Source organism: Cornus florida, unplaced genomic scaffold, assembly GCF_030987335.1.
Source record: "Cornus florida cultivar Cherokee Brave unplaced genomic scaffold, ASM3098733v1 CherokeeBrave_3.0.0_Hap2_Chr04, whole genome shotgun sequence".
NCBI classification, from domain to species: Eukaryota; Viridiplantae; Streptophyta; class Magnoliopsida; order Cornales; family Cornaceae; genus Cornus; species Cornus florida.
Window position 1 is genome coordinate 105,902,248 of NW_026775574.1, and position 15,192 is coordinate 105,917,439.

Sequence of the window (15,192 nt, forward strand, 5' to 3'; positions counted from 1 at the left end):
ATTAGTGTGGCGGCTAGGGTTTGGTTTGGAAGAAGAGGGTGAAAATGATGAGACAAGGGTTATACTAGTTTTATATATCTATATATGATGGGCTTGAGTTATTGAATTTTTTAAAAAATGAAACTACAGTATTAGGCTTTAGGTTGGGCTTTATAAATGAGTATTAATGTTGAGTTGGGCTTTAAAATTTGTGTAAGTGAATAAATGGTTAATTTGGGTCAAACATATTTATATGATGTACTCCGTGTGTGTGTGTGTGTATACATGGGCTTCGAGGGTGAATTTGATGCACACTTGTTGCATTTTATTACCACGTGGCAGCCCAAATGAAATAGTAAATTAGCCCAACCCAAAACAAAAACAATTGGCCACTTGGCTCTTTCATGAACCAGCCAACAAAATCAATGTCCGCATACAAATGTTCCAGAAAAAGAAAAGAAATATACTAGCGTTCATCTTACTAGTCAAATACTACTACTCACCTCTGAAATTTTCTCACACCTTCACCAAATCACCATAATTCCCAAACCCACCTTCTCTCTCTACCCTTTCTCTCTGTAATTCTAATACTCACTCAGAAAAAGAACAACAACAAGAACTAAGATAGATTTTTAAGAATGGCAGGAACTGGTGTGTTTGCAGAGATCATAGAAGGTGATGTATTCAAATACTACGCAGATGGCGAATGGAAAGTGTCAACCTCTGGTAAATCTGTATCTAACATCAACCCAACAACCAGAAAGACCCAGTACAAGGTCCAAGGTATATATCTACATCGAGCTTTGATGATCAATTTGGTTTCTGATTAAAAAAGAAAAAAATTGGTGTCATAAAAAGGGTTTCCAAAGTTGTAAGATTTTAATGTGTGTGTGTGTATATATATATATATATATATATATATATTTATGGGTATTGAATTTGAGCAGCTTGTACGCAAGAAGAAGTGAACAAGGTCATGGAATCTTCAAAGCAAGCACAGAAATCGTGGGCGAAGACGCCCTTGTGGAAGCGAGCTGAGTTACTTCACAAGGCAGCAGCAATCCTGAAAGAGCACAAAAATGCCATGGCTGAGTGCCTTGTCAAAGAAATTGCCAAGCCAGCCAAGGATGCTGTGACTGAAGTAAGTTGTACTAGTACTACTAGTCTTCTTTGGTTGCAAGCTAAATGGTCATTTTGGGCAGAAATTGAAACTATTCATATAAATAAATACATACATATATCCCTATATTATACAACTTCTCCCTTGGGCATCATCCCCTTGTGGCTTGACCCTCGTGGGCTTGTACACTCTCTTCATATTTCTAGAGATTGGCTCTGATACCACATATTAGGATCCACTATTTAGATATTATCCGCTTTGCACAAGCTCGGTTTTAAAACATGTCAGAGGGGCTTACTAGATACACACATAATATTTGACATTATTTGCACAAAGTTTCGCTTTGGCACAGTTAACAATTAATGCGTTATGTGAGTATATATTGATTTTGTGTTTAATGTGATTTTTAATGAAGGTTGTGAGGTCTGGGGACTTGGTGTCATATTGTGCTGAGGATGGTGTAAGAACTCTTGGGGAAGGGAAATTTCTGGTGTCTGATAGTTTTCCTGGGAATGAAAGGACCAAATATTGTCTCACTTCCAAGGTAATTTCTTTCAATTTTGCTATGCATTTATTATATTTATTTACTTTTTGGCCAAGTGTCTCTGCTTTGGTTATGCTGATAAAGTCACTTCAGTAAAGCTGTTTTGTCTTCATATGGAACTAAAATTTATCAAGGGAATATTTTTGGGATATTCTCATGAGATCCATTCTTCTATTTGGAGATTATGAAATGAACCTCTCCATATATATTTTTTATGTAGGGATTCATTGACTATTCCTCATATGAAGCAGAACACCTCATGTAGCAAAGTCAATTCCAATATCCCAGATCATTGTTTTTTATTTAAGTAGACCCATATTAAAAATTAATAAAATAGCTAGAAGAATCCTTGTAAAAAAGTTTTATCCTTTATTTTTATTTTTTATTACTTCATTTGGAGCAGTTGACCAACGTAAGTATGGTTGGAGGTGAGCAGGCTTGAGTGCTTGACTAATATATAACATGTGTAATGAAGACAATGACTACACTAACAAGGAGGTGTCATTGATTCAAGCTAAAAGTATTGCAAGGAATAAGGATAACATTGAGGCTTATGAGTTGAGGGCCTTGAGGATGTGAGAATGATGTGATCCCATTTTAATGCAATTTCAGTTCAGTGAATAAAAATACAAAACAAACAAAACAAATTTGGCGAATTTTTTGTGTCTTTTGACTGTGCTGTGTGATTTTCCGTCTGAATCACTTCAAGGGTGGTTAAGCTGTTACTTGGTGATTTTATTTTTCTAAGAGAAAATGTAGACAGTTAACCACCGTGCATCCCTAAACCATAAAATACTTTATTATAGGCAACCGAAAAGAACGTGAACATAACTAATTTTATCTCAAATAAGGGTCTACTAATACCAGTGAACTTTTCTTGGGGACAAGACATCTATGAAGTTCCCTCCTGGATTGAACGGTCGAGTGCCTTGTCTTAAACCTTTCCAGTAATGACAGTAAGCTTGCTTTACATCTGAATACTGGCTTAATTTGGTTGTTGTATTCACGAGGTAGGCATATACTCAATGTCTTGAATGGAGTGAGCTTTTTGGATAGTGGTAAAACTTGATTACTTCTTGTTTCTAAAAATTTTGTTATCGTCTTCGGTTTTCTGTGGCTTCATCATGATACAAACAATTATTGTTTCCTCTTGTAAGTTGGCTTTCTGAAAACACATTATGAACATAACTAGAGATGGCAACTGGGCTGGCAACCCCTTTCCATCCCCAAATGGAATAGGAAATATTCTTCCCATGCCCATTCCGAACTCGTGACGTTTTTGAGATGGGCTTTTCGTCCCCATTGCAGCTAGTATCAAAAAACCCCTCCCCGCCCGTGCTACTCACGTTCTACACAAATTCAGTGACAATAATGAGAAGAAGAAACACTATTTTTTTTAAGTACACTTAAATTCCATATATTCATGTTATTCACAGACTTATACATAAATACAAATATATAAAAAAACCTATATATACAAACCAATAGAGCAAGCATGTACCAGTGATGAGCCGAACTTGGTGGCATACAACTTCAAGCAATGATCCGCCGATTTCATCCTCCTTATATAGCGGCATATTGAAGCCTAAGAAGAGAGATCTAACATTGGTTCATGAGCTACAGAATAATACTTATGAAATCAAGCCGTCATTCATGCCTAATTAGAGGTTGCAACTGAAAATATAGGTGACTATGAATGGGTTTGAGGGAGAGAGAAGAGTTTTGTGGGCTGAAGGGGTTGTGATAGAAGGGGAGAAGCATAGCGTCGAAGAGACGGGAGAGGTGATGACATAGTAGTGCGGAAAGAATATTCGGGTTAGGTATAAAGACATTTATATATAGGGGTATGTGACGTCCCACGTTGCCTTAAGGGAAGAAGTTGTTGGCACATATAGGGGGATGCGTCCCATCTGTGCAGATGCATGTTTCTAGGTACTATTCATGGTTGTATTTCTGCAAGTGTTATATTGATTTACTTATAAAAAATAATAGGCGATTTCAAGATTGAAAGAAATCTGTATATTGCCTTCTTTTGAATGGTTTACAATGCTTTAGTTAAATAGGACATACAAGGGGCTAAAAAAAAAGGAAACTACAAGCTGACTACAAGCTGTGACAGCAAACTATAGGCTGTAATTACAGGCTGTATACTAACAGAAGTTACAGGCTGTGCACTAATAGAAGCTATAGGTTATACACTAAAATATCCCCTAAAATCTGGTCATTGACTATCTATATTTACACGCCTATTATATCCCCTAAAATATGGTCTTATTAAAACCAAATATCTCTTTTTCAACACTCCCCCTCAAGCTGGCTTGTAGATGTCTTCCATAGCTAGCTTGCTTCTTAAAACTTCAAACTGTTTCTTGTGTAGTCCTTTGGTAAGGATGTCTGCAGCTTGTTCAGTAGTAGAGACATAAGGAATGCAAATCATACCACAGTCAAGCTTTTCCTTGATAAAGTGTTTGTCAACTTCCACATGTTTGGTTCTGTCGTGGAGGACTGGATTATGAGCAATTGAAATGGCAGCTTTGTTGTCACAGTAGACTCTCATTGGAGGAGAAACAATAACCTTCAAATCTTCAAGGAGTCTTTTTAACCATATAGCTTCGCAAATCCCATGGGCGAGTGCTCTGAACTCGGCTTCTGCACTACTCCTCGCTACTACATTTTGTTTCTTGCTTCGCCACGTGACTAAGTTTCCTCCAACGAAGGTGCAATATCCTGAGGTAGATCGTCTATCAACTATACTGCCTGCCCAATCAGCATCTGTGTACACCTCCACTTGTAAATGACCTTGTTTCTTGAACATAAGTCCTTTACCTGGTGAGCCCTTTAAGTACCTCAGAATCCTGTACACTGCTTCAAAGTGTTCCTGTCCAGGAGAGTGCATGAACTGACTCACCATACTGACTGCAAATGCTATATCTGGGCGTGTGTGAGATAAGTAAATTAGTCTTCCCACCAATCTCTGATATCTTTCACAATCAACCATATTCTCGGGTTCGGCAGTATCTAACTTCAAGTTGGCTTCAATTGGAGTGTCAGCAGCTTTACACCCGAGTAGTCCTGTCTCATTAAGCAAATCAAGTACATATTTTCGTTGATTCACGAAAATTCCTTCTCTTGACTTGGCAAATTCCATTCCAAGGAAGTATTTTAATGCTCCCAGATCTTTGACTTCAAAATCTTTAGCAAGTTTCTTCTTCAGTCTGGTCAACTCTTCAATGTCATCACCTGTCAAAATTATATCATCCACATACACAATTAAAATGGCAATTTTCCCTTCCTCACCGTGTTTGTAGAACATGGTATGGTCTGCCTGACTCTGATGATACCCATGACTCTTCACAGCCTTTCCAAAACGTTCAAACCACGCTCTTGGAGACTGTTTCAAACCGTACAGGGATTTTTTGGAGTTTACAAACTTTGCTCTGACTGTGTTTTCCTTCGAACCCAGGTGGCAAGCTCATAAACACTTCTTCTTCCAAGTCTCCATTTAAAAAGGCATTTTTTATGTCCAATTGATGTAATGGCCAATTAGAATTGACTGCCAACGACAATAAGACTCGGATAGAATTTATTTTTGCTACAGGAGCAAACGTCTCTTGGTAATCAATGCCATACGTTTGCGTAAAACCTTTCGCCACAAGTCTTGCCTTGTACCTTTCCACACTACCATCAGCTTTACACTTAATAGTGAAAACCCATTTACACCCAACAGTTTTCTTTCCTTTGGGTAAGTCAACTATCTCCCACGTTCCACTCCTTTTAAGAGCATTCATCTCCTCTAACACTGCTGATTTCCAATTCGGATCATCTAGTGCTTCCTGAATGTTTCCTGGAACAAACAAGTGAGAAATATTTGAAGTAAAGGCCCTATGTTTATGGGAAAGTTTATCATAAGACAAGTATTTGGCAATGGGATGCTGGGTACAGGTTCGGATTCCTTTTCTAACAGCTATAGGGATATCAAGGTCTACAGGAACTTGGCTAGGTGTCTCTGTACGGTTAGAAATAATAGGGACAACTGTAGACAAGTTAGGATTTAGAGTACCTTGAGTGTTCAGGGAGTCATTGCTCGGGACCTCTGATTGGCCTTGCTCAGGTACAATAGTAGGCTCTCTACTCTTTTGATGAGTCTTTTTTCTGTTATAAACCAGAAGCTCAGGATTCGGTTTTTTTGGAACCGTTGGTAGGATTTTTCCCCCTGTTGGAGATACAGTAAGGCTCGGCAGATTAGGACTAGGAGGCCCCGGGTTTCCTGATTCTAGAACATCATTTTCTTGTTTAAAAAGATCAGTGTTTGGAGTAATAGAGTGTGAGACAATAGTTTTAGGTAAGGGAATATTAGTAGAAATCTCCCAAAAATTTTCTTCACTCTCTTTCTCCCCCTGAAGAAAAGTTTTCTGAAAATAAGGATGATTTTCTAGAAAAAAAAACATCCATACTGATAAACATTTTTTTTGTTGTTGGATTGAAGCATTTGTACCCCTTTTTATTCGGGGCATACCCAACAAATACACATTTTTCAGCCCGAGGATCCAATTTAGATCGAAGTCTACTAGGTAAATGGACAAAGACAGTGCACCCAAATACTTTCAAAGGCAGGTTTGAATAAATCCGAGTTTCAGGAAAAGATTTTTTAAGGCTTTCAAGGGGTGTAAAATAATTAAGAACACGAGTCGGCATCCTGTTAATCAAATATGTTGCTGTTAAAACGGCTTCACCCCACAAATACTTAGGAACATTCATTGAAAACATGATGGCACGAGAAACTTCAAGTAAATGGTTATTCTTTCTTTCAGCAATTCCGTTTTGTTGGGGTGTGTCAACACAAGTGGATTGGTGAAAAATTCCTTTTTCTGTTAAAAAACTTCCTAAAACTTCATTAAAGTATTCGGTGCCGTTATCAGTATGAAGAATGCCAATTTTTGTTTGAAATTGATTTTTAATCATCATATAAAAATCCTTGAATAATTTTTCAACTCCAGATTTTTCATTCATTAAATACACCCAACACAAACGTGTATGATCATCAATAAAAGTCACAAACCATTTTTTTCCAGAAAGAGTTGTGATCCTAGAAGGGCCCCAAACATCGCTATGGATTAAATAAAATAGTTTTGATGTTTGGTAAGGTTTAGGAGAATACGTAGTACGATGACTCTTTGATAAAAAACAATTCTCACAATAAAAAGATGAACAATCCAATCCTTTAAACAAAGAAGGAAATAATTTTTTAAGATAAGGGAAACTAGGATGCCCTAGTCTAAAATGCCATAGCATTATTTGTTCTCTAATAGGGATAGAACGAAAACTACTCAAACCTTGAGCCTTTTTATTACTTGAAATATCATCTTCAAAATAGTAGAGACCATCTATCATCTTAGCACTGCCAATCGTCTTCCCCAAGCTCTGGTCCTGAAATTCACAATAGGATTCAAAAAAGATAACACGACAATTAGAGTCTTTGGACAATTTACTAACTGATAAAAGGTTACAAGCAAGCTTAAGGACATGAAGGACAGACTTAAGATCAATAATTTTTGAAAGTTTCACTAAACCTTTGCCTGCAATAGGAGAATAAGAACCATCAGCTATTCTGATTTTTTTTTCAGAGCCAGAACAGGGTGAATAAGTTTGAAATAAATGAGAACAACTTGTCATATGGTCAGAAGCCCCTGAATCAATGATCCATGGGGTAACACTGGAATTTGAACGACAAGATAAGGCCTTCGGGTTGTTACCTGTTTGAGCAAGAGAAACATTAGGAGTACCAGATGAGGAATTGAATTTCAGCAATTTTAGAAGATGATCCATTTGTTCTTTGCTGAAGGGAAGTGCCTCGGCTTCATGAGCTGATGGGGCTCGGTTGAATCTGCCTTCCTGGTTGAATCTACCTTCCTGCTTACTCTTCCAATTCGCTGGTTTACCATGAATTTTCCAGCAGGTTTCACGGGTATGGTGAGGCTTGTTGCAGTGGTCACACCAAAGACAGGGTTTTTAATTATGTTTCTTGCCAATATTTGCTTCAGATGCGACCAAGGCAGAGGTCTCAACAGCACCATTTGATAACTTTTTTCCAAGCATGACCAGCCTGCGACTTTCCTCTCTTCGAACCTCGGAGAAGACTTCACCGATTAAAGGCAAGGGTTGTCGTCCAATTATTCTGCCTCTCACTTCATCAAACTCGACATTGAGTCCAATGAGAAACTTGAAGATGCGGTTGTCTTCCACCTTCTTTTTGTAATGGTTGCAATCTTCAGATGATTTCCACTCATAATCGCTGAACAAATCAAGGTCCTGCCACAAACGTTTCAGAGAGTTGAAATATTTTGTAACACTGTTATCTCCTTGACGGATCTCTCCGAGTTTCTGCGTTAGTTCATAGACTTGAGACTGATTTCCCAAGTCTGAATACATTTTGTTGACATTGTCCCAAAGTTCTTTTGCTGTGTGGTAACACATATAATTAGAACTGATGTCCTCCTCCATAGAATTCACCAACCAGGTCATCACCATCGAATTCTCTGCATCCCAGGTCGAGTAGGATGGATCTTCAGGTTTTGGTTCCTTCTTTTCTCCTGTTAGGTAGCTGATTTTGCCTCTGCCTCGGATATACATCCGCACGGACTGGGACCAGAGAAGGAAGTTTTCACCATTTAGCCGAATTGTGGTAATTTGGACGTAGTGTGTCTGAGAGTTTTGGACTTGGGACTCAAAGGTCTTGGTCTTGGACTCAGGTATGTCATCAGACATGGTGATTAGAGTTGTTTGGAAGAGAAAAAAAAGGAACAGCTAGGGGTTTTTTTTTCAGAAGAATCGGTAAGATGCTCTGATACCAAATAGGCGATTTCAAGATTGAAAGAAATCTGTATATTGCCTTCTTTTGAATGGTTTACAATGCTTTAGTTAAATAGGACATACAAGGGGCTAAAAAAAAAGGAAACTACAAGCTGACTACAAGCTGTGACAGCAAACTACAGGCTGTAATTACAGGCTGTATACTAACAGAAGCTACAGGCTGTGCACTAATAGAAGCTATAGGTTATACACTAAAATATCCCCTAAAATCTGGTCATTGACTATCTATATTTACACGCCTATCATATCCCCTAAAATATGGTCTTATTAAAACCAAATATCTCTTTTTCAACAAAAATAAGAAAATATATAAATTGCATATTGAATTTGACTTGCATGGCTGATGGTTGCAACCAAATGCAGATTCCAATTGGAGTGGTTTTAGCTATTCCACCATTTAATTATCCTGTCAATCTTGCTGTCTCAAAAATTGCACCTGCACTTATTGCGGGAAACTCCCTTGTTCTCAAACCTCCAACCCAGGTATTGAACCTTTGAGATTTTATCTTTCTCCTGTTCCATGCATGGAAAATTGTTATATGAAACTGCCTTTCATTTAACAAAATAGCCACCCCAATAGACTCATTTTTGATAAATTTAGTGATTCCATTGAATCACGGATTTATTCCTTGTAGGGTGCTGTAGCTGCACTCCACATGGTGCATTGCTTTCACTTGGCTGGTTTCCCTAAAGGCCTTATTAGCTGTGTTACAGGAAAAGGTTCTGAGATTGGTGATTTCCTTACAATGCATCCAGGAGTGAACTGTATAAGGTATTTATTTACTTACCTTGAAATGCTTAAAACTCTACTAATTTCTTGTGTTCTTTGACCTTTTCTGACTATATAGTGCCATTCATATCATGCATTGCAAACCACATGCAGGCGCTTTTCTCATTCTAATAAAGAAAAAGCTTTCACCTACGTTATTTGGTGGAATGAAAAATGTGCCCCCTTCATTACTTGGCCTGTAAATTGGGAACCAAACAAACTTCAAAATCAGGAACAAAATGGAAACATTGTTCAAGCTTCTTTCTTTCACATGCTTCTAGCTATCACTGACTGCCCCATGCTCCAAGCTAATGAGTTTCCCTACTCTTACTCAGCTTCACAGGTGGAGACACTGGAATTGCAATCTCAAAGAAGGCAGGCATGATCCCTCTTCAAATGGAACTGGGTGGAAAAGATGCCTGTATTGTTCTTGAAGATGCTGATTTGGATTTGGCAGCATCTAGCATTGTCAAAGGAGGTTTTTCTTACAGGTGATTGAACATGCAATACTTCATATTTGCAGTCTTTCTGATACATTGTTCACAATGTTGAACAAGTCCAACTTTTGAATTAAGGTGTGGATTTGTGGCCCGAATTCTAAAAAATTCATGTATATCATCTAACAATAAACTACGCACTCTCAAATCGTCCAGAAAAATACACCGGTTCCTTCCATGGGTGTACTTACATATCACAAATTTTCTGGTACCTTAGATTATCTCAAATAGTAAATGACTTCTAGAGGCTGTTCTGCTCTATGAATGCTTTGGATCAACATGGCTTAATATACCAGTGATGCAATCATCCTAATTGCTGTGTACTTTCACATCTAACAGTGGTCAGAGATGCACTGCCGTTAAGGTTGTCCTGGTAATGGAATCCGTTGCTGATGATCTTGTCAAGAAAGTTAATGCGAAAGTTGAAAAGTTGACTGTTGGACCGCCTGAGAATGACTGTGATATCACTCCAGTTGTCACAGAGTCCTCTGCTAACTTCATTGAAGGGCTTGTAATGGATGCCAAGCAGAAGGGGGCAACATTTTGCCAGGAGTACAAGCGGGAGGGCAACCTTATTTGGCCATTATTGTTAGACAATGTTCGACCGGATATGAGGATAGCTTGGGAGGAGCCATTTGGCCCAGTTGTACCAGTCATCAGGATCAACTCTGTTGAAGAAGGAATCCACCATTGTAATGCTAGTAATTTTGGCCTCCAGGTATGATGACATCTATTGATCTTCCTCTTCTAGGTTTATGTAAAGTTAAGCATATAGGTGGTATTTTTTAGTCAGAGCCCAATTGCCAAAGTCCCACTTGGTCATCTCTTTTGACTTACTTTCTTTGTTTGTTTTTATCAAAAAAAATTCCCACTCCTAATGCTAATTGGTTTCATAGTTGTAAATAATAAGTGATAGGAACATAGCAATCTTTACTGTCTCTAGTAAATGATCAAATTTCAAATCTTGTTAGGATTTTTTTAGAGATAGTGAAGAATTTATTGAATGATGAGGGGCTCCTAAAGAACACAAAAGATACAAAGAGTCAGATTCATTTGGAAACTACGTTTCTAACTTTGAGCTGCTAACATTTTTCATTTTCAAGATGTTCGATTTCAAAATTTCTATATGGCCCGTCTATAGTTAATTTCAATGAGATTTTGCATTTTTGTTAATTGAATGCTTCCTATCCTTGATTTTGATGAAAATTGCAAGTTATAATAATAGTACTGATCAGTACAGGCACTAGCCGATATGGATTAAATTTTTGTTGGAAACTGAAAAAATATGTCGTTCTTTATTATTTCCATCAGATATTTATGCACAATCAGCAAAACATGAAAACAAGGCCTTCACTCTTTTTGTTTCCCATCTTTCCTTTATTTTGGAACTTTTCTCTGAGTATCGAAATAAGAGATTGATTTCCACCTCTCATTTGCATAATGTGCAATTGCTTCAATGACATTTCATGCCTCCACTTGGGTCATATGGATGTTTTTCCTATCTGATGGGCATCCTACCCTCTACCACATTATCTTGGCACTGGCATCAGCTCCTGTTTTGGTCTTAGTCAGCTTTTGTTTCTCTTTGTTAAGCCACCCCCTCTATTAGGGGACGAAGCCAAAAATACTTTTAAATTATAAAAAAATATATAAAAACATTATGATGTGTTGTTTTTTTGAAAACATTGATCTTAATATAGATTATTACGAGCATGTCTATCACGAGGACTTTCACAGGGTTGCATCCTAGCAACTGTTAGATTGAGAGACTGACATTTACAGCCTTGCAGCTCAATGGTCAGATTGAGCAAACTTAGTGAGAGTACTTGCATAATAACTTTTCTATTCTTAATATAACCTGAATAATGAGGAACTTATAACCTAAAAAATTAGGATAAAACAACTTAAATAAATAAAATGAAGAAACTAATACGAAAAGGCAAATCAAAAAGAGAGAGAGATAGAAGAGCACACTTCCAGCCAATAAATGAGACTGTCAAGTGCTGAACTTCCCTCTCGTGAATTTATATAGATAATAGATATTATATATATAAATATTGAATATAACATTGATATTTTGTTTGTAAGGACTACCCCCAAAATAAAATTATTTTTTCTTTCCCTGGATTTGAATTTTCTAAAGCAAGAATAAAAAGGTGTTAATGAATTTTTAATGAGTCTCATGTAAGTTTTTTAAACTCAACATTAATAATTATTAAGATAACTCTATAAACAATATTTTTCAAAAAAGGAAAAAGAAGAAAAGAATTGTGTGGGGCAATGTAGTTTTTTTTTTCAAAGACCCACCATTAATGATTATTATAAGGGACCTATAAACAAAAAAATTCAGTGAGAGAGAGAGCAACCAGCGCATGTGCATTCCATTTGTGGAATATTGAAGAAATGACTAATAATATGCGACAGTTGCAGAGAAGAGACTTTTCTTTCCTTACTGATACTAAACCATGCATAAACACAGGGCTGTGTCTTTACGAAAGATATCAACAAAGGAATTTTAATTGGTGATGCCATGGAAACTGGAACGGTTCAGATTAACTCAGCCCCTGCTCGTGGACCAGATCATTTCCCTTTCCAGGTGCGTTCTCGTCCCATACTCCTGATTCAACATACTGAAGTTGTACATTTTTAGTTTGGATCGAAGTCTTCAATTGTTGAATCATATTATTTTGACATTTTGAGAAAGTTATGGATGACTTCACACGATTTTACAAGAGCTTTGCAGAGAAAATCACTCATCATAAACAATTTGGGACCTTTTCGCAATTCAAATGAATGACATCTTCTGATCTATTTCCTTGACTTAAACCACTTTCTGTACCGCACTTTTTGTTCCGGAAACTTGATTTTCAAGTCTAAAAGTTTGTAGCTGATTTTTTTTTACCTTGCTTCGAGAATTGAATGCTCAATCATTGGTTTGTGACAGGGCTTGAAAGACAGTGGAATTGGTTCTCAAGGGATTACCAACAGTATAAATATGATGACGAAAATCAAGAGCACTGTAATCAACTTCCCCACTCCTACTTATAGCATGGGTTGATATTGTCATTAGGTTATAAATTTACTTGTATCAGTATATATATATATATATTATTCCGGCTAGTTTCAAGCCGTTTTTATGATGACGAAAATCAAGAGCACTGTAATCAACTTCCCCACTCCTACTTATAGCATGGGTTGATATTGTCATTAGGTTATAAATTTACTTGTATCAGTATATATATATATATATTATTCCGGCTAGTTTCAAGCCGTTTTTATGATGACGAAAATCAAGAGCACTGTAATCAACTTCCCCACTCCTACTATAGCATGGGTTGATATTGTCATTAGGTTATAAATTTACTTGTATCTGTGTGTGTTTATTTATATATATTATTCCGGTTAGTTTCAAGCCGGAGTAGTTTTTTTTTTTTTTTTGGTCAGTTTGGTTTGATTAAACAGGCTGTTCGAATGTTTAGTGTTGGTAACATAAAACATTGTTTAATTCTGTGTGATGAAATAGGATTAGGATTCATATTGTCTTAACTCCAAGCAGTTGGGAAAAGTTCAATTGAATTGTGTTCTACTTTATAAAAAAGTGTTTGTACTGCCTACTTTTCTTTCAACTAAGCTAGTTGATCTGTCATATGCAGTACTTCTGAATTTATTCCTCTGGAATGATGTATCTGACAAACTGCTTTATGTTAATAAATAAAATAAGGAAAATGATTCTTTGATATTTATAAATAAAATAAGGACAATCATTCTTAGGTCGATTTGTTTATTTGGCTAAACAAATAGGCTTAACTAGCATTATCCATATATTAAATTGTGTAGAAACCTCAGAAGAATAAGACAGAATATACAAGTATGATTGGGGCATACCCCCAATGAGCCGTATGTACCAAAAGGCCATTCCAAAATTGGGCAATTCTGAAAACAGTTTTTAGAAAATAGAGAATAGTTTTTATGATTGGGGCATACCTCCAATGAGCCGTATATACCAGAAGGCCATTTCAAAATTGGGCAATTCTGAAAACAGTTTTTAGAAAATACAGAATAATTTTTATGATTGGGGCAGACCCCCAATGAGTCGTATGTACCAGAAGGCCATTTCAAAATTGGGCAATTCTGAAAACAGTTTTGAGAAAATAGAGAATAGTTTTCAGAAAACTATAAAAGACTGTCTTCTAAAAATAGACATTTTTATAATTGAGTATGAACATATTCCTTCGGGGGCGATTGGGACGTACAAAATAATTTTCAGAAAACTAAACCAAGTAGAGTTTTTTGTTTTCAGTTTTTCGAAAACAGAAAACTGTTTCTATAGTTACAAACCAAGCAAGCCAAAAATACCCATATGTTTTTCGGTGTTAGAGGGGTGGAACTTGGGTCGGCCTAATCGGAGCAACCTAGTTTTACAGGAGTGGGCAAGGTTATTGAGATTACGGGATGAGATTGGATTTGAACTTTAGAGCCCGAATTTATTATGGATGGGATTTGGACAAAAAATTTAGTAACCCAAGAACCCAAAGAATCAAAAATAAATTAGTATGATACATTGTAGAGTTGGATTACTTTGATGGGCTTCAATGTAAACGTCTTCGATGACTATGATAGATGAAAAATATGAATCTTTATACTTTTGGAAAGAGAATATTGAGAGAGTAACTCACCTAAAAAAGAGGAAAAGGTGACTTTGGTGAAGAAATATGACATCGTATTTACCATTTGTGATACAATCTTGATTTTTTTTTTTTTGAAGTTTAGCACTGCTCTAAATGAAATTAGTCATGGATAATTGTTTGATGCATTAAATAGGAGAACTACTTTGACGGGCTTCAATGTTGACGTTTGACTATGGTAGAAGAAGAATATGGATCTTTATATTTTTGAAAAGAAAATATTATCAAAAATATTAAGAGAGTAACTAGCCTAAAAAAAGAGAAAAAAGTGACTTTGATGGAAAATTTACGATACAATATTGATTTTTTTTGGGTGAAGTCTAGCACGCTCTTAATTGAATTTTAGTTAAAGAAACAAAATATTAAAGAATATTAAATATTGAGTTCTTTCCAAGTTAATATTATGGGAACTTTTTGGACCACCATGTTACCTATTTTTAATTACTAGAAATTATTTCTTATTGCTATAGGATTATATTACACATAATTTTGTTGTTTTTTTCACACACACACACACACACATATATATATATTTTTATGTCTAAGTTTATGTAGTTATACAAGTTGAAGTCGATGTTGATGTTGAAGACAATTGAAAAGATACATCACGCAGCTAAATCCAGCTAAGGAAGCTTCCTTTACATTTTCTTGAAGACTGTTAAAGGTGTCCAACACGTTGTAATGTGGATTGCTTGGCCCAGTGGTTGCGTCATCTTTCTGAAGCCCAG

At 36.4% G+C, this 15,192-nt stretch overlaps 1 protein-coding gene across 1 annotated transcript; it reads left to right on the forward strand.

Annotated features, from left to right (window-relative positions):
• The first annotated feature begins 412 nt into the window (after positions 1 to 412).
• LOC132304526 (NADP-dependent glyceraldehyde-3-phosphate dehydrogenase-like) lies at positions 413 to 13,210 on the forward strand. Its single transcript, XM_059802254.1, has 9 exons — positions 413 to 762; positions 927 to 1,120; positions 1,515 to 1,643; positions 8,877 to 8,996; positions 9,149 to 9,285; positions 9,618 to 9,773; positions 10,119 to 10,497; positions 12,259 to 12,375; positions 12,724 to 13,210. The coding sequence occupies exons 1-9, from the start codon at positions 618 to 620 to the stop codon at positions 12,835 to 12,837; spliced, it is 1,491 nt and encodes a 496-aa protein (XP_059658237.1). The 5' UTR covers positions 413 to 617; the 3' UTR covers positions 12,838 to 13,210.
• The last annotated feature ends 1,982 nt before the right edge of the window (positions 13,211 to 15,192 follow it).

Bases quoted from the DNA above. Each gene is read 5' to 3' on its own strand.
- LOC132304526 (XM_059802254.1), top strand. From the start codon at position 618: ATGGCAGGAACTGGTGTGTTTGCAGAGATCATAGAAGGTGATGTATTC. The intron at 763-926 runs GTATATATCTAC...GAATTTGAGCAG, and splicing joins GACCCAGTACAAGGTCCAAG to CTTGTACGCAAGAAGAAGTG. The intron at 9,774-10,118 runs GTGATTGAACAT...CACATCTAACAG, and splicing joins AAAGGAGGTTTTTCTTACAG to TGGTCAGAGATGCACTGCCG.